The following is a 26,886-nucleotide window of genomic DNA, read 5'->3' on the forward strand; positions in this document are numbered from 1 at the left end:
TCCCAAACTATATCCATAACCAGAAACATAACTTCTCCCCCTCTCTGCTGTGTTTCCCTATTTCTCTATTACCATATCTAACCCGAGCATGGCACCAGGCCTGTGCTTTCAGCCAGCAGCTCGCTGCACCATCATGTCCTTCTATGGCAAACACAAGAGACCCAGCACTGAGGGCCTTTAAGGATACAGCTGCCGCCTACCGAGCTCCATTAGTGGTGCTTTTCTGTCCCCGTGTGGCTGCAAAAAACAAATACATCTGTACGACATATTGATCACAGATGGATTTATAATCCTACACTTTTATAATGTCATGTGAAATGCATGCTCGGTCACCGGCAGTTTTTGATTTGCCACGGTTCAGTTTGGTGTGAAACATCTACATATCTTTTATGTTTCTTACTTTGAATAATTCATGGTTATAGGCAGATGTGACACGTTTTAAATGTACAATTACACAATATCACATTTGTTCTGAAAGCTGCCTTTATAACACATTACGTATTGAAATATATGCACTATTAGAGATGTTCAAATGATCTCAACAGATAAAAATGGTTTAACTACTGTCCCTTAAACCTCAGTTCCACCTTGTGTGCATACGGTTTAGTTTAAAGCTCAGTTATAGTGACCTCTAGTGGCGTTTAAGTGATTTCTACAGTACAAAACTGCTAAACCACATTAAATTAAACTGCAGCTCACAAGGGCACAACATTCATATTGAAGAGATTATGTGACTTGTTCCACACAACATGTTATAGGCTACCCTTACAGCTAAATAAAAGACTGAACACCAGACCTTAAACCCAATTAAAAAGCAGTAAAGCTCATATGTGTATGTTTGTTTGTACAACCACCAACAAATAGAGAATATTGTTTTCCCATCTTTACATTTGCCACATGATTATGAGTGTATACCTTGAGACTAATGTCATTCTGGCATATGTTCTTCTTGCAGCCACAAGGTGGCAGAGTATCACTGCAGTTTCAGAGGGGGATATGCACATCTGATGAGTGTGCATGTTTTTGAGTATGTATTTATCTACTCATCTGCGATGATCAACATGCCCACAACATAATACAAAACATACAAAAGAATTGGTGGTGAAGCTGTTTAAGTGTGTACAGATTTAAGTTTACACCTTCACATGATCATGTAAAGCTAATGGTGTGTTTATGTTGTGGTTCATTAGCTTTATCCTATGGTTTTATCACGTCTTGCAAGTGTTTATGGAGCAGCGTCACAACTGAACAGAGCCACTTCACTGATTGTCCAAAAAGACAGCGATGGGCTCCAGGGCCGCTGCAGGCCATTTGGGTGCCCTAAGCGTAATTGCTTTCTTTTATTTGAATAACCATGTTTATCCTTATTTGATTTGTTTCTTGGAGTTTTCAGTTTGGTTTGTGAAATCATGGGGAAGTAATCTCTGAATGACAATATGTAGACTGCAGAATGAAGTCATGAAACCAATCAAAACCTGCAGACACTCTTTGAACAGTTCACTGATAGAACCGATCCCTGTTAACAAACCAGACACACTCACAATAAACACTTTATTTTCACCATGAAAAATAGACAAAAAAATCTCAATATACAATAACAATTTCTGTCAACCATGTTTCGGTATTTTCATCACTTTTAAATTCTGTCTTCCTCTGCTTGCAAATATACATTCTTTTGTCTTTTGTTGACACCAGACGGCAGGTGTCTCTGTCAATGGTCAAACACAGAAAACACATATATCACATATCTCACAGACTGTAACAGAGTCTCAAATGCATTACAGCACAAAGAACAAAAAGACAAGTCTTTGGGTTGGCGGGTGAGTTAGTCCATGCAGATGTTGTTGAGCAAGCTGCCTGCAAATGCAGTAAATTATCTGTCCAAAAATCACCTGCAATTACTCACAGACTGCATCTGTTTTCATCATTAAGTGGGTTTAGTCATTTAGTCACACCAATAGCTTTGAAGTGCCATCCAAGGTTTGCCTTCACTTCACAGGAAACCAAAACTGTGCAGATTCTGGTCCTTTTCTCTCTCGCTTTCTGTGCGTTTATTTATTCTCTTTGAACCTCTTTCATGTTTCACTTAAAATGAAGCCAAAAATGATTCAGCGGAGAATGAAACACAACTTGTTTTCTGCATTATGGTCGGAGCGGATGAGAGAATGAAGGCACACACACAGCAGTCCCACATCTTTTTTTTTTTTATATGCATCTAAGGTATGACCACTGGTGAAATATGCTGCATGTGTAGGATGTTTGAAGCCACAAGATGCCTACCTCGTCTATTGCTCCCTTCCTGATGGCCAATACACTGCTTGTACAGTCTGTCTGCTGCTCTCTGGGAGCTTTAACTGTACATTATCCCACTAGCCTAGCCTCCATTGAAAATATGTGAGTTCAATGTTCTCAGCAGGTAACTGTCTGCAGAGGAGCAGTGCGGCACAGTAGAGTGGGGTTTTAAAGCCCCATAAAGAAAGAAAGAAATGCCTACAAACGAGGCTTGTGCCCTCCTTTTTCCACAGAACACAATAGCAGCATTGATGAACATCAATTTGCAATCACACATGAGTCGAGGTATTTTTACATTTTCCTACTCCACACCTCACTGTGTCTGAAGGAACATATGCAAATCCGCTTTTTGGTTGAGCGCAGTCCACGGCACAATGGATTTGAAGGTGCACACTTTCATTCAAATGCAGTCCGTGTGGGAGTCACGGCCGGGGTGACTCTGTTGGGAGTCTGAGCAGTTCTGAACTGAGGCAGGTACAGCGGAGAAAGGCCACGCGATGATGCTGTCAGCAGCTCGCTTGGGTCCTTGGGGCCGAGCAAAGGGTGCGACTCCACAGAACAGTCCTCTCTGTGCAAAACTACATTTCTAAGCAGGTCAGTTTTTGTCTCCTCCTCTCTCTGCCCCTCGTCTTCCTCACTTTCCTCATCCTCCACTGGATAGTCCATTCCGAGATAATACAAGTCCTTCTCCTCTCTCACCTCCTCTTCGTCTCCTTGCTCTGATGTTTCAGAAAGCTCCTCCACAGAGTTGTAGGAGCGGGAGCGCCGCGGGTCGTCCAGCTCCCACAGGCCGCCGGGGAAAGATCCGGAAATGTCTGAGTTGTTGGCAGAGAAATTGCCCTCGTCGCTGGAGCTGCTGCCACTACCATCCTTATAGTTGAGATGAATGGGCTGCTGCTTCGCATCAGAGAGAAGCACAGTGGCGTATGTGACTGAAGACTGGGCAGAGCTCTCAGTGCTGCCCGGGGGCTTGTCTGCTGGGGGGTCCACTAGCTGTAACTGATCCATTCTTGAGCTCGAACTGGTTAAAGCATCCAGATTAAGGACAAAGGAGGGAGCTCCACCCAGGAGCACCTCGCTCTGCATGGCTTGGGCCCGGCCGACCTCTGAGTCAAACCCTGGAGGAGGGGAGGTAGATGAGGCAGTGGCTGAATCGGGAGTTAGGGACACAAATGGGTCTTGGACTAAAGCTGTCGTCAGAGCCGAGAGATCAACCTTGTCCACTATGACGACTTTGGAAATGTTCTCGGAGGGCAGGAGCAGCGGCCAGGCTGGCAGGCCTTCTGGAGGTCGGAATAGGTGGTCAAAGGTGTCAGCCTAGAAAAAACACATATAAAGTCCAAGGTATTGCCATTAGCTTTCAGAATAAGAGCCCACAGATTAATTAACAGTTATATTTGATTGTTTAATCCATATAAAAAAAGTGTAAAAATAAGTTGTGTGCCGGACTATTTCTTGGCCGGGAAATGTCATTATGCTAAGCTAAGCTAACTGGCCGCTGGCTGTATATATTCATATTTAACAGACAGCCATGAGAGTGGTATCGATCATCTCCTCTCAGTCTCGCAAGACAGTGAATAACCGGACTTCGTTGAGTCCCTGAGTCATCATTTCAGAATAAAATCAGTGTGATTTCACATTCACTTTTACCTTTTTGAAGTCTAGTCCTCTGGCCCAGGAGCACTTGTTTGGGTTGGGCACATCCTTCCACACAAACCTTTTCATCCTGGAAAGAAATGCAGCAGATATATATATATATCATCTCTCTGTCTAAAGGCTTTTTTTCCCCACCTCCCATCAGCTAACATCAAGTGCAATTACACCCTTGTGACCTGTTAAATGTCACTCTTCTAATTTTTCACGGTCAGTGTCTCTGCTCCCTAAATTAGACTGCACCCCGGATATTTCCATCATTTATCATTTCTTACAGGTGTCTGGGTAAAAAAAACAAACTAATTGGATATACCCTGCTGCTGTAAAATTAACACCTGGTACAAAATTAAATATGAAAAAAAAAACTGCCAAGTGTCTTTTGTAAGATAACTCATTAATATCGTTAATCGACGTTTAACTTGGTGCAGCACGTTCTGTGACTGAACATCACTCCGGAGTTTAATTCTTGTAAATATGTCTTTGGATATTTTTGGAGTCTGACCAGGAGCTCTTACTGGTTTTGGGAGAGGACCAAGGTGACAAACAGGACGATGGAGAGGAAGGAGATGATCATCAGCATCATGTAGGCTGCAGGGTCTCCTCTGGTGGCTGTAACGGTTGGAAAACACACATCAGACCTACAATTAATGACACAATGAAAGTGCTGGCATTCTTAAACACTTTGATGTTGAATATGATACTGATACAACAGCCGGAAAGCTGGTGCATATTGGGCTTACCTTTGGCGTACACTGGCTCCCCTTCTCCATCAGCAAACACAGGGTACAAGTAGAAGCCACACTCCTCAGAGCCAAAGAAATCCCCTGAAATTATCCATCGAAACCATGTTGGCCGAGTATTCTTGCTCTTTCCCAGTAACACACACTATATACACAATAAACAAACAATAAAAAGAAGAGGGAGAATGTTACCTCTTAGATAGACGGGGCGGTCAGTGTAGGGCAGTCTGGCCCACGTTTGTCCACTCTGGCCTTGGTGATGATCAGAGTCCTGCTGCCTCTGTGGAGACCACTGGACCACCATGAACAGAGGTACAGAGCTGTTGTCCACCAGACTCCAGGACAGGGACACACAGGTGCTGTTGATAGCCAACACACTGAACGAGCGCACGCAGCGGCCTGCAGTATAGAAAAGAAAAAGCTGAGTGACTTCAACTCTTGGTAGACCTTCTATTACACACCAAATAAAGTTCACTCTTTGGCATATAATCTCTCTGTCTCTCTGTAACTCTACTGGAGGGTGAATTGATTCATCCCTTTTTCTGCCAAACCCCCCCCCAAAAACATTCATTAGAGCATTTTAGCTGAACACAGCTGCCTTCTGTGGCTGAAAACTAAGCAACTAGAGCAGTGAGAGTGAACCAAAATAGAAAACTTGTGGCCCGGACAGGTAAAAAAAAAAGGAAAAAAGAAGATGAAGCTCCATAAAGCCGAGAGGAGCTGCAGATTCAGCTGATAATTCTCTGCAGGTTTATAACTACAAACATTGTCATTTGATACATTATTATAAAAATATATAGCCACTTTTACTTTCCATACAGGGCACAAGAGGTCACTGAATGGTTTGCAGAGGATGATGTGAATCATAAGCTGAGGCCCCTTAACATCCCCATGAGCTATTGGGCTAATTTGTCCTGCTGCTTGTTTGGCTGCTAAAAACACTGAAAACACATTTTCTCTGAATACTTATGGGAAAATGTCACAAACATCTTTGTGGAAAACCATTTTCATTCTGCCGGTCAGTAGTTTAATAAAAACACTTTTCTCTGAATTATGAGAAATGGGAGGGACACACGCACACACAAACATCCCACTGTATTACACAGAGACCTGCCATTTAAAGATGACACTCGTTACCTCTGTTGGAGTGCTGCTAATAGGACTTACTGCACTGAGGCTAATGGCATAGGGCTTTTTATGGGCTCTCCAGAGGCACATGTTTGAAGACAGACATTGTTATATATGTTTTAAAACATGGTGGTTAGTGGTTCAATGACAGCCACCTTGTTGTTTTCTCTCCAGCACATGTGCACCTGTGTCTGTGGGTGTTAGCACTGACCGTGAATCTGATCTTCACCTCACTTTTGTACATTTCTTCACAATGTAATGAAGAACTGCAAACCCTTTTGGTCTCAGCCACAGTTTCCTTACCGGAAAATACCGGCATGTTACAGAATTCAAATCATTGCCGAAGAAGCTCTTTCTTGTGGCTGCTTGAATCTTCATGCGCTGACTTTAGATCCGTCAGTTAATTCAGTCTTTTGTTGTTGACTGAATTAACTGACGGATCATTTTAGCTCAGAAATAATCCCTTTCAACAAGGCAAATCGAGTGACTGGTTTGAATGTTTGTGGGTCGCTGTCCACAAACAAACTGTCTTAGCTGTCCTGGAGACTTCAGGCTACAGAGCAAGAGAGAGGCTGTAAGATTTCTGCGGATGTAGTCTTTGTAGAGGACAGGCAGCGCTTTCCCTGCGTAACTGTCTTGTGAGAAAGTCTAATACTAATGTAATACTGAGAATGTGGGACTTCATGTATCTTCAGGAACAAACCGAGGTGCCTCACACTGATGAGAGGGCAGATTAACAACCCTTTAACCCCCATGTCCTAATAGCAGAATAGTTTCAGTGCACATATGAGAGAGAATATGGTTAATGCTTCCTCAAAATGAATCTAAAGAAAACGTATTTTTCCCAGCTCACTCACGTTTGGGCTGCTTCTCCAGCATCATGTTGACGTTGTTCGAGGAGCTCCCCAGACTATTGTAGGCCTCCACTGTCACAGTTTGGAGCAGCTGGTTCCACTCAAAGCTGTAGGAGGACACCAGCTCGATCCGCTCCCTCGTCACAGAGCCGCTCGAGGACTGGTGCTGGACTACAAATCCATCCACGCAGTAAGAGTGCCCTGACATTTGGAGATGCTGTGAGGGGAAAGAAGCAGGAAACCAAACATCTTAAATGTTGTGTCTTAATTATGAGCCTGAAATGATGTCATATTATTTATTTTAGCTGGTGTACCTCAAATAGCAGAGTGACATTCGTTTGGTTTCTGTATGGGTCATCTTGAAGAATTCTCCAGAAATCGGGGCCACGCTCAGGAGCTGAGGGGAAGGCCGACAATTGCATCACATGACAGCTTTTACCTCTGTGTTGGTGGTGCAAAAGCTAGAGCTAGAGCTGAACTCAGACAGTCAGATGTGATTTTACAGGTCATTTCAGGCATCAAGCCGCATCTGTCAAGGTTGTCGTTGTCTCAAAAGGTCAGCGTTGTTTTGAGAGAGTGAAATGAATGTTGTTCTGCTGTACCTCGGCTGTTTTGAGGCGTGGAGTAGACCGATTCGCTCCATTCGCTCCAGTAGCCGGTGCCGTTGGTGTGCATGCAGCGGACTTGCACCACATACACCCGGCACATGTCCGACACTGCGACCTCCGCCCATGGCACCCGCACTGGACTCTGGACCTGCAGGCATGACATTTAGTGCTCATTTTAGATACAGGAAAATATCTCATCTGTGGAGTGCACATCAGGTCCATCCATCTATCCACTTTACCCAAGCAAAGAGAGAAAATGATCTCCTCATCTTTCTCATCATTTTGACTGAATGTTGTTTCAGCTTTCGAGAGCTCGTGTCCAATTTCAATGAGAATGTTTTAATCAGAGGGCAGGAATATGGCCTCACACCAGGTCATGTCAAACTGACCAGTTGAGTCCATGTCAAAGCATCTTGCCTCATTTAAGGAGATATGAGACTCCAGCTGAGTCCTGGAGCAGAGTGACCTGTTTGTTCCTGTTGTTCTTGGTGGATAAAAATCTTTCTTACAGGTAGAAGAACATTTTGGGAAGACTTTTCAAAATAAAATAGCAGTGAATGAACAGTAGAGAGTTGGATGTGTTTCCTAACTACGCAATAATTACATGCAGATTTATATTTAGAAGGTTTGCAATGTTCTGGAGGGCATCGTCTATTTACCTCCTGCAATGATTGGGTTTCGATATAGGTTAGTGAAATGCCATCCACAGTGCCACTTAGACAAACTTTCTGTCAAAGCCTGCGGTTGCTAAACAATCCAACAGACAAGCTCACCTTCCACTCCGGCTGGGCTCTCACAGCGGACGGTGAGAGGTACCGAAACTGACACTGGAGCCCATCGACTGGCAGAGAGGGAGGCTCCCATGTGACCATCAGGACCCCACTGCTTCGGCTCACTGCCTTCACGCTGGTGGGGCTGTGGGGTTTCACTGCAGGGAAATGGCACGGAAGAAGAGTGTGAGTTTGTCTCAAATGTCACCAATATTTCTCAACACCACTCGTATGTCATGCCGTTTATATCTTTTCAGTTCTTCTGTGATCGAAAGTAATCACTTCCTCAGTATTTAAAAGCTCCCTTCAAACAACTCTTTCCTCTATGAGTATTTAATCTAGCAATGGCTTCCTTGGAAGTTCAATAACCATTTGCCTTAAAACCTGCCATTTCATTAAAATTAAAAAATAATAATAATAATATGCAGAATTTGCCATTTAGATATTCCAGATTTTCTAGAATATCTCAAATATTCATTAGATATTTCCACATGCTGTTTTATTTTGAAAAGACTCTCATAACGCATGGAAAAATCATAACTCCTATGACAATAAGCAATTCATGAAAGTTCCCTTGATGCCCTTTTCAACTTCGGTTAATCTATAATTCGTTCTAAGTGACCAGACTAAATCCATTGTGAAGGACTGACATGTTGTGTTACCGCCTTTATCATGTTGTCATTGTCATGAGTATCATTTCAGTTTATTGCACCTGGAAGGATCTTTAAATCCAACTTTCTGTCCCTTTTTTGTTCTGTTTGGTTTGGATTTGTTCCACAGGTGACTCCATGTTGCTCACCGTGATCTATGGGAGACAGGTAGATGGGTTTAGACCTGATCGGCCCCAGTCGGGACGGCACCTCCAGCCACAGCTTGTAGCAGTTCATCCTCAGAGGCTGGATGGTGCAGGTTTTCTGCCTGGAGTGGACCTGCCGGCAACCGGGCCCCTTCTCCCCCACTTTCTCGCCGGCTCTCTCCCTCTCCTCCATCACATCACATGGCAGGTCAGCCCACCTGCCGCCAAAATAAATAAATGAATCAAGACCTTGAATATTTTGTCATAGTTCTGAACATCATTTCTATTGGTTATGATAACACTGTAGTCCCCACAGTAATTGCTGAGATCTTGGAAAAAGGCAATTGCTGGAACGAAGACAGACGATGAAACTGAGTACGCCCAATATGTCTGTAACAATCACTTATTACACAAGGAAAACTACAGGGGAACTACAGCCAGTACGGCGGGTCAAAGTTGAACCAGGAAGTCGATCTGTAATCTGTGATAGATGTTTACGACAAAAGTTTGTGGATTCATTTTCATTTTCTCCACCAAATAAGTTTGGCTGACCTGGGGATTTGTTTAAAACCTGTTTGATCGTCTGACTGATCATGTTTCTTTGCCCCGTCCTCCTCCCTTCAGACTTCTCTTTAGCGATGCTGCCAGATTCCCACATCTCAGCAATTAACGTATAACAATGTTCTAGGAATCATACTGAAATTACAACTCAAATCACTTAAAAGATCTCTCTCTTTAAAAGATGGAGAATTTGAGAAAAAAGTAGGCAAGAGGGAGAACTGGAGTAAAGAAAGTCAGTTACAAAGTAGTGGTGCATAAACATGACATCATCCTGTCAGTCCTGGTTGTTGTGGTTTGAGCTGTACAGACTTGTCTGTTGTTCAGAAGTACTGATGACGTTGGCTTATAGTTTACTGCGCAGATCACTTCACTTCAGTCCGTGCAGGGTTGGACACAACTATTTCCAGGGTGTGTTCAATAACTGGTACACTCTGTTCAGTAACTTCCTGGTTTCCAGCACACTGAGTTCAGAGCGTTGATTTAAGGTTTCACTGACAATGCTTGTACAAACATCCAAATACACTCCGTTAAAAAGGAGACAGCTACTGTAAACTGTAAACCGCTGCTTTACCTGGATCTGAATGTGGGTTCAGTCCACTGTGTGTTCTTCCAGCTGCAGCCCATAGCGTCGATATCACCGTTGGTTTCACAGTTTATGTCGATGGACGCTCCTGAAACACGCAGGGAGAGACACTCATGTTTAGGTAACAATAACAAACTTCACCTGAGACAGCCTCTGGGAGTTTATTTTGATTCACATTCTTGTACTGTCACATGTCGCCACTCTCTTTCCTGTCTTTGTCCACTGCAGCGGAAACTGATAAAGGGACGTGGACTTCCAGCACCTTGATGAAATGTTGATGTTTGACTTTCACTACAGTCTTAAACTGAACATAAGTGAAGTCTTTCTTTCCTTGGACATGTAACAGTAGTAGCAATAGTCCTTAACATTGCATAATAATACTATATATATATTATATTAATATATTGGTGCAGCAAGGCTCACCTTCTACATAGATTTGGCTGTATGGGATGGTCCACTCCTGAGTGCACTGGAGCAGGTCATACATCCGAGTCTCTGAAGGGCGCACTGTGATCTGGCTTACCTGTTTTGGGTGGGGAGTTAGATTGATGAAGTTATTTACATAGACTGTACTCTTCTAAAAACACACAGGGAAGTCATTTGACTTTTTGGAAATGTTCCGAGAAACACACAAAGAGCTTTTTTTCTCACCCATTGGTTGACCGGGTGGTACTGGCTGCGATGGAGCCGCTGTTGGAAGTTGAGCATCCACATGGCCGTGCTGGCGTTGATGTTGTGGTCGTTGAACACGCAGTACACTGTTACGTTCTCCCCCGGTCGTGCCACCACTTTCTCGGGAATGTAGCTCACCGCTGCACACACACACACATTGTTTTTTTTTATACAAAGCACCTTCAAGGAATGACACATTAAGAACAGACAAAAGGCTAAATGAACGTCAATAGTAACAAAGGACGCCCCACTCATTCTCATTCACCCACAGTTCCCATGTAAGTTTTTACAAAAGAAAAAAACTTTTTCAGGGATGTTGAGAAATGTTTTTTTTTTTTCGTTTGTCTGTTCATGGTCTGAAATAGGTGGAGCGTGAGGGCCGTTATCTAACCACCTCCTCAGATGCAGCTAACCAAGACATCTGTGTTCTGCCAGCAAAAACAAAAGAAATGTGACTCATCAGCAAAACACCTCAACAAAAGAAAACTTAAATCAAACTAAAATTAATTGAAAAAGCTGTTTCATGACTCATTATTGTTGTCCAATACTGCATGTTGGGAGGACGTGTCCTTGAATTACTGTTGTTTTTTTTGGGGGGGGGGGGTTGCTGTATTTTTCTGCTGAAAAGAGTCATTACTTTACCTTCCCCAACACTTCCATTTCATTGACTTTTCTTGTTTCTCTCTCTTTGCATCATCAAAGTTTTTGCGACTCTTTTCTGTGAGATGACTTAGAGTTGTTGAGTCTCACAAACTTTTAACCCCGTGACACACACACAGACACACACACACACGCACACACACACACACACACGTTTTTGCGCCAGGGTCAAGTTTCCTGATGTGATGCAAAGTAGAAGAGCAACCGTCTGTAAACAGCAACACATACATATGCACATATACACTAAATAGTTCAACACTGAAACAAAAGCAGGTATTCACACAGACTCCTATTATGACAACACGGAGCTCTGCCAAATGGACTGCTGTGTTGTTTAAAGCCCTCAGGCTGATGTGAACCTTTGAATTAGCAGTCTGAGGCTGCAGAGCACAAATGAACAGCCAGCCAACACGAACAATTACAGTCCCTGATGGCGTTTAAAGGATCATTTAGAGTGTGCAAACAATTCTCACTCTCATTTCTCAATTCTCAGTTTCATCATTTTTAAAAACTACTGTAAAGATGGAAGGCTGCTTCATGTTCAGCTCTTTGAACAGATTTGCTGCTTGTGGCATTCTCAAGCCACCGTGTGTCATACTCAACGATTTGCAGCTGGCCATTAACCTCGAGAACGACCTCTGATTCAGAGTCTATTGACCATGCTGGAATGAGTTCTTCGTTAATAGCTCGGGCTAATGAGCTACGTTTGTTTTAATAGTTTAGCACTGACATAAATCTACCTGACAGATAATTGAAGTCTGAATGTGCCACAGTCAGTGATGGCTCTTCGTCTGCTGGACCTCTCAGAGAAAGTGAGAGTTGAACTGCAGCCATCAGGGAATGTTTATAATGTTAGTTAACCAAGTTCACTGCAAAAAGGTGAAGTTATATGACTTCACTCAGCTCAGCTGTTGCAGTCCTGAAACAACAACAACCGAGTTTCTACACATCAGCTGTGAGTTTCCAGATGTGTGCTGCGTTCTTATTTTATGCAACAAAATTTAATAGAAAAAGGGGTGAGTTTAGCTTTTCTGTAATTATTATTGTTGACATTTCAGTTGGTTTTGTCAGTTAAATTATTTGGAAACAAAATTTCATCTCACTATAAGCAAACAGAGGAGCCAACATGCAATATGTAAGGCAGACTGACAGAGAACAACCACTAACGGAACAAAAACATTACATTTCCACTGTAAAATGCGCTTTAGCCAGTTAATAGTCATATATGTATTCAGTTTTAGCTGCAAATGTTCAATGATATCATCAAAACCACCCAAAAGATGTTCTGACAAACATCAATCTGTAATCATTTATACTGCGTCTCACTGATTTGCAGACTAAAAGAGCAGCAAACAACCTTTAATAGCAGACACCTTGAAAGTTGGAACTGTCCTTCAGTCTCTGTTGACACAGGAAATCCTCTAAATATTTTCAAGGTTTGTTTTTTTCTCTCTCTCTTTTCAAGCCTGCACCCAAACTGCAGGTTGTAAATGTAATCCGATCAAATTATTGAATTAAACAAGAGTCTACAGCCATGCTAACAGCTCGGTGCGGCTGTAGTTTAGCATCTTAACATGTTAACGTTTGCAATTAGCACTAAACACAAAGTACAGCTGAGGCTGATGAGAATATCATTAGTTTTGCAGGTATTTGGTCGTAAAAAAACAAAAGTATTGGACAAATTAGAATTTTGACCTGATGATGGCGCTAGAGGAAAGGTCAGGAGATCTACAAAGTTGTTGAGATATTTCACTCTGGACCAAAGTGTTCGACCGTCCGACACTGATAGAATGGCCACACACACAACTTCTATGTCCGTTATTTTCTTCTAAATTCAGAGAAGCCCCTGCAGTTCCTCCAGGAAGAGTTGTCTTTTGTATGTCTCTATTTATCTGTCTCTGTATAAACAGTTGGAAGGGAATTCAGTGGTTCTTACTGTCCAGGTAGATGTGGTGAGGTTCACTCCAGTCGCTCCACAATGGAGGCTTGTCCAGGCTGGAGCAGCGAACCTGGATGGTGTAGTTCAGTCTGGGCCTCAGATCCAGAGACGACCTGGGCTCTCCAGGTGCAGACACCACCTGGAGACAGCAAACACACAAGCACACAAGCACACACACACACACACACACACACACACACACACACAAATCAAAGTGACAGGAAAGTTGGGCGTGTTCGTCAGTGAACAATGACTGAATCAAATCCATCACCACAACATGACTGTGGTAGACTGCATCAACCGTCACTGTTACACCCAGGCTACAGACAGAATTGGACGTGGTGTGTGTAGACGCCAGCAAACTCTGCCAGCCTGCCTTGAAAGCCTTTTTCATATGCCAAATTAAAAAGCTGACTCTGTGGCAGACAATGGGTTTTGTTTTTGTTTTTTTTTTGTTTTTTTTACCAAATGTTGAAAACAAATAGAAATTTGATCATGTGACCATTTTATACATGAGCCCAAAGGTTCATGGTGGAGGGGAAGTCGTGTGGCTCAGGTGTGTTTGGCACCACCTGAAGTTGCTCGACGTCCTCAGTTTCTTCCATTTCTTTCCCCGTTAAAGGGTTTTTTCTTTATCTGAATCGAGGGTCTAAGGATAGAGGGGGGTCGCACGCTGTACAGATTGTAAAACCCCCTTGAGGCAAATGTGTGCTTTGTGATATTGGACTGCAATAATAAACTTGACTTCACACCAACAGGGACTTGAACAACCGAACTAATGGAAAAGATATGAGAATCACTGAAACCATATTTTATTTATTTATTTTATTAAAGTTTCCCTCCCTGGATGAATCATGGAGCTTCTGATCTACTGCTGAACACTGAGAGCACTGTTGAATACTAAGTCCACTGTATTTCCACTCTACTAAAACCCCAACTGACGGTGAGCAAGTCGCACTAAATAAACATAGTGTCTCGTCAGTGGAAATGTGTGCTGCGTAAAAAGCAGCACTGTTGCAGTGAAAGGCAAATACAGTAAGTGTATGTAGAGTGTCTATATAACATGGAAATACGTCATAACCAAGAACTACAAGTTCTTTAACCCCATAAAGCATATTTTCACTTCTCCTTCTCAAGCATTATCTGCACCTAATAATTCCTGTTTGAAACCAAGTAAAAGCATGAAGCTCATCATGTGTTTGCTTCTGTGTTTTGTTAAAAATGAACATTTTGGTACCAATTTCTAATAAGGCACCCTTTATTAAGGGTTTATAAGTTGTAACTACTGGCTAAAAAAAAGCTTATATAGATTAATTATAAGCCAAATAAGTTGTTCTTATTAATAGTTTATAACTGGTCTATAACCACCCATAAAGCCATTAATTACAGTTTACAAAACCTTTATAAAGAGTGCCTTATTATAAAGTGGTACAAATATTTTCGGATCACATGACTCCCAGTGGGTGCAGCAAACTCTTACAGGGTATCCCCTCTTAGGTTTTCACCAATGGGTGGCGTTACCTGCCAGTCTGGACGAGTGGTGTTGGAGGAGTATCGGACCTCGTATCTCAGGGGGCCAGTATCGAAGCCTGATGGCTCGTCCCAGTGTAAAATCAGCTCCGCCTCAATGGTCTGGATGTGCGACAGGTTGACTGGAGGACTTGGTTTCACTGTAGAAAAGCAACAGAATCGTCTGTAAAAAAACAGCAGCACATGTAAACAGCACACTTTTCACAGCCGAATCAATAGACATCAGGCAAATTAATCGCAAATTGTAACTCCACTTTGATGCTGCTATAATACCAATTCACGTTTTATCAAAGGTTACTAAATCCTATGGATCATTATCACAATAACTGAACATAAAATTAGAAGATCATGTTTGCCACATGGCTCCTAAAATTACAATATCTGAGTTTGCATCTGTGAGGGATTTCAAGATCTGCTGTGCAGCTGTGCTATATATTACGCCTTAGTGTTTATAGCTGGTGTAGTTATTGATTAAATGTGCTATATAACAACACTGTGCATGTAAAGGTGGCGTTTGCTGTAATCACTCTTATCTTCATGCAATGAAGACCAATACTCTCCTGGTTCTTATGCCAGGATTATCAAGAATTAAATAAATGAATCAATCTCATGTTGAGGTCAGAGTTAATGACAAATATAGACTGAATGTCATTTAATTGATGTCTGCTGGGCGTACACGGCACACTCACCTCACCTTTTGGTCTTCACATACATGTGAAGCTTATGATCATAAATGTCAATGAGCGGACTTTTAATCAAAGCATGTAGCTGGGAATGTTTCATATCCCATGAATCATCAGTGCAGCACATTGAGCTGATGTTTCAACTGAATGACCATTTCAGGTGGACTTCAGAGGCCTGGACCCGGACTTAGTTTTACTGTCATTCACTGAACTGAACCAAGCATAGCAGCCCAGATAACAACCTGTATTTGTCACACAATTATGACCAATAGAAGAAGAGATAATTGAGTCTCATAAAACCACAAAGATGCCTTCTGGGAGAGGAGAGATTACTCAACGTTATGAGTAATAGCTCAACAATTTCTTTTCCAGACTACTCTCACATCAGGGTTTTTAATTCTCCTCTGAAGGGCTCACTTGAACATGTAACTCGAGGAGAAGCCACATTGATTTACTTTCCTAACATAATAACAAATGACATCAACAGCAATCCAGTTGAACTCAGTGGAGGTTCATAGTTTAGGTGACACTTTTTTTACAGTTATAACTCTATCAAATATGAGAACACAGTGTTTTGTGAATGTTGTTTGTTTCCATGGTTACAGAGCAACAAGCAACTGTTCATAACTGACTAAGCATGACTTTTCATGCAAACTGTAAACAAATATTGGCCTGAAAAATAGTCTACAGCTAGCTCTCTGTCTCCATGGCAACACTGCACACCCTGTTTGCATCCCCTAAAGCATGATGGGAAGTGTAGCGTCCGCATGAATATTAGCTATTAGCTATTAATTGCGGATGCAACAATGATGAACTATTTTCATGATGGATTCATCGTTTACGCAATTTTTCAAGCAAATATACCAAAACAAGACCTTTGGTCACGTCACCTTGGGCTCTAGGATTGTGATTTTCACTATTTTCCTTTGTTCTGTAGACCAAATGATTAATTGAGAAAATAATTGGTTTATACTAATACATAATACACATTTTTAGACATTATTCAGGCACAAAATGTCCCCTCAACATCGTTCTGGTATCTCCTGTATCTGTAAACATGCAGATATTTACTGTGTGTTAAAAATCTGGACATAAAAGCAAACAACTAAAACTATTTTATTCTAAAAAAAAAATTCAGGGTTTGCCTAGGGTTCCAAAACATCCAGGACCGCCACAGAAAAACATTATGGAAGCCTTGTTTCAAGAGCAGAAAAAGCTCATTTAGAAGGATGAAGGGTTTACGATTGACACCGTAACACAGACAAGAGGAAAGGATGAAGCTGAAGAGTGAAGTACAGTTACTACCCAGTTTCTGTTCTGCTCTGTCAGTTTAACAAAAAGGTCTGGTTGAACAAACACAGCATGAAAAGTCCTTGTTTATCACTGTGGAGATCTCACAGCTCACACACACACACACACACATACAGAGGGCAATGTCCCAGCTGCTCTCGGCTATTCTGGTCACGTCTGCCATTCACAACTGAATAAAACTCTTTCTCCTTATCTGTCCTGATTCATTACTTTGAAGCTGGATGCTGGAGAATTCTGGTGTTATAAACTTACATGGCTGAATTTATTCTCAGGGCTCTAATGCCAGTAATTGAGTGACTTTGAAGAAAAAGTGAATGCGGGGACCTTGCATTTTTGATGACTTAACGTAATGCACTTAAAACAGTGCAGTACGTAACAGATACGTGAGGTCATACTTAAACACTTAAAAATATCTCAATGTATAATAATTGTCTTAGCACTTAAAAGTTTCAGATTTCCAAAGGGCTTTGGAATAACTATTCTACCACTGTCCAATAAGCCATACTTTGAAAGACTTTATGATTTGTAAATAATGACTTAATTCATGATGATTAAATGATTTAGATTACTAGTAAAATATTATTATATAGTAGGCAATTCGCATTTGTGCTGGACCATCCTTCCCTCAGCTTGCCTTATTAATCTGTACTTCAGCAAGTCATTTCGTACTTTTCCCAAAACGCAACCCTTGCAGCACAGCCGTACCTCTAGCTACAGCGGACGTTTTTCAGTGAAGTGAAAACAAGAATCGCACACCCTTCCTTAGGGCTGCATTACATTATCGACTGCAAAGCCGACAGACTGCAGAGAAAACTGGTATCGCCGCCTCCTCCACAATCGATTCTTCCTCTAACTGAATCAAACTTGAGAGAAAGAAAGAAAGAAAGAAGCCCTTTGATCTTTGATCCTGTGGGAAAGAAGTTTATTAGCTGTTTTACCTTAAGTGGATCCACTAGCTATGAATCCATTTCTGTCTTTAATTATGGGAAAGCAAACTGTGTTACTGACATATAAAACAAAGGATGAGACAGAAAATAAAAGTCCCTCTCTTACCAGGTCGGGCGGGGATTCTGAGTAGAACTGGCGGAGCTATGGCGTCGGAGATGCTGACGGTTACCACGGTGACAAAGGTTGTCGTAGTGTCAAGAGCGACTGAACACGTGAAGGAGTCCTCCGCTTCACAGACAACAGGATTATCAGATGCAGTATTCCCATCGTTCACCTCTGTGTCCTCTTTCTGCGACCTGGGAAACGGATACGAACAATACTTGGTGTTCTCAGTGGATGAACAGAGCAGCAAAATATGATGAATTGTAATTAAATGTAATTAAAACTAAATATCGTGGAATGTCCAAAAAGTTAGAGTAGAGTTGGAGAGAACATGTTATAAGTTTTTTTTTACATAAAACCAATTATTTACCAGAAATGTGTCACATTCATCTCTGTGGTATATTTGATTGACTTCAGACTTGTTTACAATTATGATGACGCTTTTCCACGCACATTTAACCCAATAAAGTTTGATTGTTTCAAAATATCTTTCAGAGTTTAATCTCTTCTTTTTTTTTTACATTTTTGTTGGAAACAGCAGTTGACAAAACAATCAATCTATCAATCACAATCTTTATTAGCTGTTATGGAGCTTTTGATCATAACATTATCTTCATTAGCATGAACGAGAAGTCTTTGAAGTGCTCAGGAAAAAAAATTGACATTTGAACATTTGACGTGATTGAAAGCTCCAGAACAGCTAATAAATGGTCCTTGAGGCGAAACCAATTTGTCAAATTTAGTTTACATTCAAAGCAAACATTTCAGATCAGTGTACAACACCTAAGAGCTGTACAACGTCTGGCATCTCTTATCAAGTGTGTGTTAGATCAGTGGTGAGTCTTTATTCCCACCGCAGTAAAAGCCTGGAGCCAGTGTGATATCACGCAGCTTCCCCTCTGCTGATCAAAGTAAACACACATACTTAACCCCCCGCTGAGCGGTCGGGAAGGGTTTCAGATGAGACTAAAACACACGCAACAACAGAAAAATAGTAAAAGGGTGCAGCTTCGTACTCACAACACACGCTGTAAGCTGACTGCCATGAGACCAGCATCTGCCGTGGCCGACGGTGGACCGTGAGACTGCAGGTCACAAGTGATATTTTCCCAGTTTTCATCAATTCTGCACAGTATGTCCAAACAGGTGCCTGACAAGAAATTACATTTGCATGTTAGTGGCACCATCAGCGCCATCTCCCCATGTCATTTACGCCAGTTGACTGTGACCTCCTGATGAAGGCTTCTGAGAAAACGGCCCAGTTCAATATTCTGTGAACTACGCTTCAGCTATGAAATATTATCTCTGCAAGCAGCAATATGGTGATATGGCTCCATGAAGGGGAAAAAGAGAATTTTAGTCTTAGCTTAGAACTCGACGTTACAGAATTAAATCATTAATGGTGAAATAATTAGGGGGTTTAATATATATTTTGAAAAATGAATCAGAATAAGAGAAATTATTCTGGAAAAAAAAAACAATACTACGAGTCTACCTGCGTGTTAACATTCTCATAATAACAATGCTAACATGCTGCTGTTTTACAGGCATATGCTAACATTTGCTAGTAAGTAACGCTGAAGATGATGGAAGTATTGGACAGAATTTTGAGGAAAGGGACCACCAAAGTTATTACAATTCAACCTGAGGAGGACATGAACATCTGTACCAAATTTATGGCGATCCATCCAATAGTTGTGGAGATATTTCAGTCTGGACCAGAGCAGTGGACAAACGGAGCATTTAAAGTCCAACTGAAATGTTTTGTTTATAGTTTTTTATCATTAAAATGAAAAAAAGGTATTTGGGGAAACACCAGAAATACTTTTGTCTCAGCCACCCGGATGGGCGTGTCGGTGTCTGTGTTTGATTGACAGCAGGTGGCAGACTGCCAGAGTGCCGCTGTTACACCAGGAAGAGAAACTAAGCAAACAAACTTGCAGCCTATATGTCGAGGGCAGACAGCGAGTTGTTAGTGGTACTGAAGAGTTGGGGCCACACCAGCATCTAACCAGACCGATGTGACATTTGCAGGTACGTTTAGGTAAGCTGCTAATGTGCTTTTGAACCCTCAAACAGTGAACTTTGAACTGAATAGTTTGTCATGCACGCTCAATGGATGAAATTGACCACCAAATCACACCTACCACATGTCGTATATTCAGTACATTTTTGTTACATACTCATTATCTACAGCAGGCCTGATCTTGGCCAGAACTCAGAAGTATTTTTTTTGCTCTGGGCTGGGCTGAATCACACGTATGACTGTCAAAAGGCCTCATAAGGGCCTTAAATTTCTCTGTTTAATCATCGTTGCTTAGACATTAAGCTGGAAGCTCTAAGCTAATCACTATTTGGATGCGTCACAGCGCCTCTCAGATCAATGCAAACAAACAAATCCTCCTCACCTCCCTCATGTCTCAATATCGCCTCACCTCCATCCTCACCTCCACACTGACAACATAAAGAGATCATTTTATAATTATGACTCACTTGAACTGGCCCCCATCTGCTTTTTAAACTCAACAACCTTCGTACATTTTCTTCTTGCTGGAGTAGAAGAGGTAAGATTCCCTTGATACCAAAGCAGCTGATCACAGCACATGACTCATATAGTCATCCACCCTGAGAGGAGGCTGGGGGGGGGTGGGGGGTTGCCAGCGCAAAATCCATGAAAGTGCAATGAGTCTGTCAGGCTGATCTTTGGGGGCATCTCTCACAGTGACAAGTGACGGTACTGCAGGAAGAATTACGAGGCTCTGTCGCACTAACCCTGCTGTGTGTGCTGATGAGCAGGAGCCACATGTTGCTACTTGGGATCACAACCGTATCACTTGAATGTTGCCTCGTAAACAAACACAGCTATGCTCCTGTTCCCTCATACAGACACTGATGTTTGTCCTGTACATCTTGTCTGAAGTCAAGCACGGAACAGCCTGAAGCTGCTACCCACTCGTCAAAACGTTGCTCTGTAGCGCCACTAGTGGTCTAAAGTTCCACACGATCCCTTTTAAACTGTAGAAACCACCAGATTTAGTTGCGGTGTGTGAAGCCACCTCAGTATCCTAGTAATTACGCTGATATTGGGTGGTTCCCCACCTCACCATTTACGTCCAGTGCCAATGCAAGAAGTAGCGTGCCCTAAATGTAGCAAGGCAGAAATTAAAAGTGTGGAGGTCAAGATGGTGGATGGGCCCTGTAGCGAGTCCAACTTTCACGCAGGAGACCAGAGTTTGAGTCCAGCCACAAACCTGCAAATAACAATCGTCTTTTTATTATCTGGGTCCAAGTCTATGAACGACAACCTCATGGAGCACCTGAAGACTTATTTCACTACTGCCATTGTCTTTGTTGCGGGAAAAGTTCATGTAAGTTGTCCCAACAAAAAGGCAAGAATCTTTGAATTTATAAGCAAAAGGTGAAGCACGGACTCTTTCAACAGGGCCTTATCAACCTGGACAGGAGCAACTCGACAAGCCTTGGAAAGCTGATTAACATTTCTCAATTGCACAGAATGGAGAGCTTTTCCGACCATGGCAAATGTTACTGCTACTTACATGAATCATTTCTCTGTTGAGGGTGTGATTCGGTGGTCGAGCTCCTGAAGTTGCAGCGGGGATATTGTGGGAGGTTTGTCTCCGGTGTGTGTGCATCATCACCCTCTGCAGCGAGGTGGGTTGAAGGTGAGTCACAGCACAGCTCATCCTGCCATGGGAGGTCCAGGGCACCTGAACGGAGGGAGGCACTCTCCTCTGGCTCCAAACACTGAGCACCTGCTCACAGAGAGGCAGGGAAGTGAACTCGGGTTTGACACACGGACACGGAAAAACACTTTATATTTTCATTTGTTTGGGGTTTTATTTTTCTGCATCAGACAAGTCACATTACAGTACTCTTTTTTATCCATACTAAAGTAGACGTCTGGCTGCTGTTTTGTGTTCATGTACAGAGGCCTACATGCTTCCTCTTTTTGCTAATTTACACATCATAAGGTTATAAAATCAGGTTATGACCTAAGATTTTACTCAGCAATCTATACAATGCAATGTATTCCCTTATTACTAAGTACTTGGGGGAAAAGTATACAAAGAAACTTAAAAAAAGGTATGCAAAGTACAATAAAGTCAAAAAAGTCAAACAAATGTTGTTTTCTTCTCTTGAATTGGTAAATATATGTCCCCTATCAACAATCAAACATAAATCATTGACTTTATATTTGTTTTCATAGAGTAAAAGCCCAAATGGCAGGATTGGTGGGAAATAATGTAAGGTTAGGTTTAGATAGAGGTCAATTTTGGAACATGAGTTTGGGTTTTGTTTCTGTTCCCCAAAAGGTTTTGCAATATCAGCGGCTCTTTCTGAGACCTCTTGCATTTTATTTTGCAGGGCAACAGCCAATGGCTTTAATGACAGTCTCAGTGTTTGTGCCTCAGATGATGCAATGCTGTTGATTTGGCCCAGGTAAAAGTCATCATGTATGTTTGACAGCTGGTAGTGGACAACATACAGCTGATCTGTTTACTCCAAATGTGAACAGGCTGCGCCTGAATATCTTCTAAGACAGAAAACTAGTACAACGTGGAAGAAGACGTCCAACAAGCTGAGAGGTCACAAGTGTTGTGCGGGAGGTGGAACTCACCATGGGACACCAGGAAAACATGCATCAGGACTGTCAACATTACAGACCGAACCCTGTAGAGAGGCAGAGAGGGGATCAGCAATGGAGGGGTGGACAGAGAGAAGGAAAAACATTGAGACTGCAGCTGGACAAAGCCCAGAAACCTTAGGTATAGACAGGGAGAGAGATAAGAGACAGAAATTGAGTGAGTCAGGTATCAAGGGAAACAGCAAAAAATGTAAATGAGGGACTAAAGTGTTCAGTGTTGAATGTGTTTTGGCAATGTTTTTAAATATATGTAATTAAAACCTTTGCAATTAAGGTGAATATGTGTATATCAGTGATGCATTTTGAATTAGCAGGAAATGGGAGTTCTGCAGGTTATGCATGATGTTAAATTACGGCAATCAACGTGACATAATGAATTACTATTTCCAAATCTGAAAATGATTACAAACGAACTGGTGTCATGGGAGAGCAGTGGGAGGTGCAGGCATGTGGTGTGCAATCCAGTGCCAGGAAACTTGACTTTGACATAGTTACAAAGTACAGTGGAAGAACTGGTGGACCGACTTCTGATGCAATGACTCATCTGATATAAAGTCTTGCGACACAAGACACTGGTCAGTAGCTCACGTTCACACATTTTCAGCACCACGGCTCCAAGCAGAGTGTGGTGTCTTCTGATGTTCAGGCTTGTACGTTGGTCTTCCTAAAGAAGCGGTTTGCTCGTGTACCCACCAGTTTTCTCTCACTCCTAATCGCACCAAGTGATGTTCAGGCGCTACAACTGACTCACTGGTAGCTGGTAGTTTATTGTTCATTGTCACAATAGATACACTAAAGATCAGCATCAACTTAGCGGAGCTTCTACACAATCTTTCTACATACTGCATAAGTTCCTCCAGGAATACACAAACCCTGTCCCACAATCACTGTCCTCCAGTATACACAAATAAGTGCTGTAGGCCAAAGTAAATACGCCACCATTACTGCGATTGCATCTCACTTTTCTCACAATTTCATACAGTTTTTGTCTCACGGAGCACTTTCAAATCCATCCTTTGGAGGTTGGACGATGTTAGTGTGACTTTTCTCCCCAAACCTAAGTCATGCCCAGTTTCAGACCAGCGGTTTGAGACTGCATAACATCCTTCATCTGTGGGAGGGGGACATTTCCAGCCGTGATCGATCCAAACATCCGTGCTTTCACAGTCAGTGAATTCAATTAAACAATGGCACCTCAGTAATCACACACACGCACATTAGTCTGTATACTGCAATACTCACATTGTGGTGGTCATAGCGTGAGCATGGCCTGGCTGGGCTTCGGCTGGGGTGAATCTCACTGAGGAGAGAGAGAGAGAGAGAAGGTTTTGATAGTTCACAAGGATCTGAAGCAGTGCTGCAAGTTAGTCAATTTTGACTCCAGCGGGACTGAAGATCTGTGTTGTGATTGGAATAAATCAGAAGCAGACTTAAATGAAAAAAAAGATACATAAAATTCTTGACGTAGGTGGAACCAGACAGATTTCAAAGGTAGTGGCATTAAAAGACTTTCTCAGACAGATCCTATTTCAGAGGCAGATCTCTCACTGATAGGAGCGCCTCCCACTCTCCCCTCTCCAACCTCCACTGACAAAATACTCCAGAGCTGCTGCTCATTCTTGGGAAAAGCTCATTCTGCCACGGAGCACGAGGAAGTACTGGTCATCAATGCCAGAATCATTTCCTACAACAACAACAACCCACAGTTAGATAACAGGATGCTATTGTATTTGTTTAGTTTGTCTCTGCTTAAAATCCAACCTTCCGGTCTCTTCTGGACATTTTTGACAAAACAGTGTGACCATTACTTCTCACATATTTCTTCTCTGGCACTGCTGCGTCTGATTGACACTTCCCTTCATTATAGAGCTCGCGGCTGCTTGTTGTGCTGCCACAACAGAGCAGCAAGGCAATAAATGAATACAGTGTAACTTCACACAAGCCAGTGAGCACATGTATGAATACATTTATATTGGTAGACCAAGACAAACACGGCATGCAGTGACAAACAGCGTTGTGTATGTGTGTGATGAGGTGATCATTGGCAAATCAATCTGTAAATGTGTGCTCAATGTTTAGAAGTGTACAGTCTGTTTTTGTGTGTGTGTGTGTGTGTGTGTGTGTGTGTGTGTGTGTGTGTGTGTGTCTGGCCTTGTATTACTCATGTTGTGGGGACATAAATCTGTTTATGCACTCACACTGTGGGGACAAAACGCAAGTCCCCATAACGTAACTCACAACACTTTAGGGTGAAGACTTGGTTTGAGGTTAAGGTAAGTCAAGTAGTGGTTACGGTGAGGGTAAGTCTCCAGGAAATGAATGGAAGTCCACGTAATGTCCTCTGAAGACATGGCAGTGACTGGCGCAGAGGTTGTACGATCCCAATAAACAAAAGCAAGACGCACTTGATTAATTCATTCATCGTGGGGTGCAAAAGCAGCGTCATCAGCAAAAGATGACGCCGAGCAGCATCTCATGTATTTAAACACATCTGCTCCCACGCACAGCGCACACCTGTCGTCACCTTCAGGTGTTCAACACAAAGCCTGAGCATCAGTCGCTCCTGGGACAAAGGCCTGCCGTGTTATCCCTCATTCATAAATGCTGACAGGTAGAAATGTTTCCATGTTAACTGGAACAGACACTACTGTGACTGATTAACTGGGGACTCAAAACTGTACGGTTCAGATTTGTTTTTTGGGGGTTTTTACTACGTAATGTTAATCTTTGAATGAGCGGGAAGTTTGTGATGTTATTTTTTAATATGGAAAATTTCATGGTGCATCATTACAAAAAAGATGAAACACTTTCCTTCATGTCAGAGACCTCATTTGAGCTTTGGACAAATTCCTGTTTTTAAGTTCCATCTGGATGTTTTTGGACATTGTTTCACATCCATTTTAATTTTCATGTAAGACAGAAAGAACAAAAACTTTCCGCAATATTTTATATTGAGTGAGCAATATAAAATCCCCTTTACATCCTGATATTGACATATATTATAATATAATACATTTTCTATAACCAGATAGGAATGTGTATTATCCATCAATTCAAAGCCTGACAAATCAAGGTACATTTTCACGTTGATGCAAATCATTAAAAACACAACATCTCCACAAAGCAATCTGTCTCATTGATATGCACCACTTCCAATAAACCTTTAATCCAATCAGAGATATTAATAGGATAGCAGTCACAGTACAAACAGTATCACAAAATATCTGACAAATGTATATCATATCACCCAAGCCTAGCAAGGACTCATCAAAATCTCAAAGCCAATAGCAAGTAGTTAGACTCACTTTCATGTCATTGGCATTATTATAGAGTTATCATAATAAAGGGTTAGTTTAGGATTTAAAGCTTAACCAGGGTCTGTTAAACTGTTTCCTTTATGTTGCTGGTGCACAACAACAGAGCCTAATATTAGAGTAATCGCTACACAGTCATATTCATCCACTTCTACTTAACTAGCTCTAGTCTTACTGCGCTTAAACTAGTTAACTTAACAAAAGGTGCCCTGAGTAAACCGATGGATGCTCCACGGATAAAGTTACCCGGGATGTGAGGCCGATCAGCGGGGTGGGACAAATGAACCGAGAAGCAGAGGGATGAAGTCCAAGACAACTTGCAGCAGCAGCCGAACATGCACTGACAAATCTGACTTTTATCACAGAACGAACCTCACTACAGAACCACAGACGATGTGTGGCTGCACCACCTCTTTGCTCCCAGCCTCCCTCGTCCTCCTTGGAAAGAATTAGACGAGATCTAGACGACCGTGTCAAACTATTTTCCACATGTCAGGGAAGCTCCGCTCCCTTCCCGCTGCTGCACCTCGCCAGCCATTCACTCATCCTGCTCTGACTCACTCCCCTGCCAGTCTCAAAGCTGCTCTGCACGGAGGCGCGCCGGGGCTTTCCCCCACCCCCACCCCCAACCCCATCAGCAGCGGCGGCGGCAGCATATTTCTACTTCGTGTCATTTAGCAAGAGAAAACATTATAATAAACTTTTTAAAAAACTGCAACTCTCTCAATGGAAAGAGAATTAAAAGATGTTAACTCACCAACAGACAACGACCTGCACTTTCCCACTGGCACTGACTCCTCTCCAGCCTGTCTGTCTATCTGGCAGAGCGTCCGCCTCTCACATCGCCCTGTCAGCTGTCCCTCTGACAGCAGTGGGTGAGGAATCCCTCACTTCTGCGTGAAAGAGTGGGGGGGGGGGGGGGCAGGCGGAAAGTTAGCGCGAGCGGTTTGGAAGGCGGACCACAAAAACATTAAGAGACGTTAAAAGTGAGAGACAGAAATAACGAGTCTGTTGTCTTACGTCGCTCTTGGAGACGTTTTGCGTCCAGGTTGCGTTTTGTCCGAGTCCAGAGTTCA

General features: G+C 42.3%; 1 protein-coding gene across 1 annotated transcript; it reads right to left on the bottom strand.

The window, feature by feature from the left end:
• Positions 1–1,537: 1,537 nt before the first annotated feature.
• Positions 1,538–26,886, bottom strand: lepr (leptin receptor). The gene is made up of 21 exons (XM_070908413.1): positions 26,831–26,886; positions 23,739–23,796; positions 22,470–22,522; positions 21,388–21,603; positions 18,851–18,980; positions 17,834–18,024; positions 14,778–14,926; positions 13,254–13,395; positions 10,637–10,797; positions 10,409–10,508; positions 9,974–10,073; positions 8,845–9,059; positions 8,049–8,203; positions 7,270–7,423; positions 6,982–7,064; positions 6,671–6,884; positions 4,878–5,084; positions 4,686–4,769; positions 4,461–4,554; positions 3,943–4,018; positions 1,538–3,609 (listed from the first exon to the last, which is right to left on the bottom strand). The coding sequence occupies exons 2-21, from the start codon at positions 23,750–23,752 to the stop codon at positions 2,689–2,691; spliced, it is 3,459 nt and encodes a 1,152-aa protein (XP_070764514.1). The 5' UTR covers positions 23,753–23,796; positions 26,831–26,886; the 3' UTR covers positions 1,538–2,688.

The sequence above is a fragment of the Enoplosus armatus genome, chromosome 7, assembly GCF_043641665.1.
Source record: "Enoplosus armatus isolate fEnoArm2 chromosome 7, fEnoArm2.hap1, whole genome shotgun sequence".
In the NCBI taxonomy this organism is placed as follows: Eukaryota; Metazoa; Chordata; class Actinopteri; order Centrarchiformes; family Enoplosidae; genus Enoplosus; species Enoplosus armatus.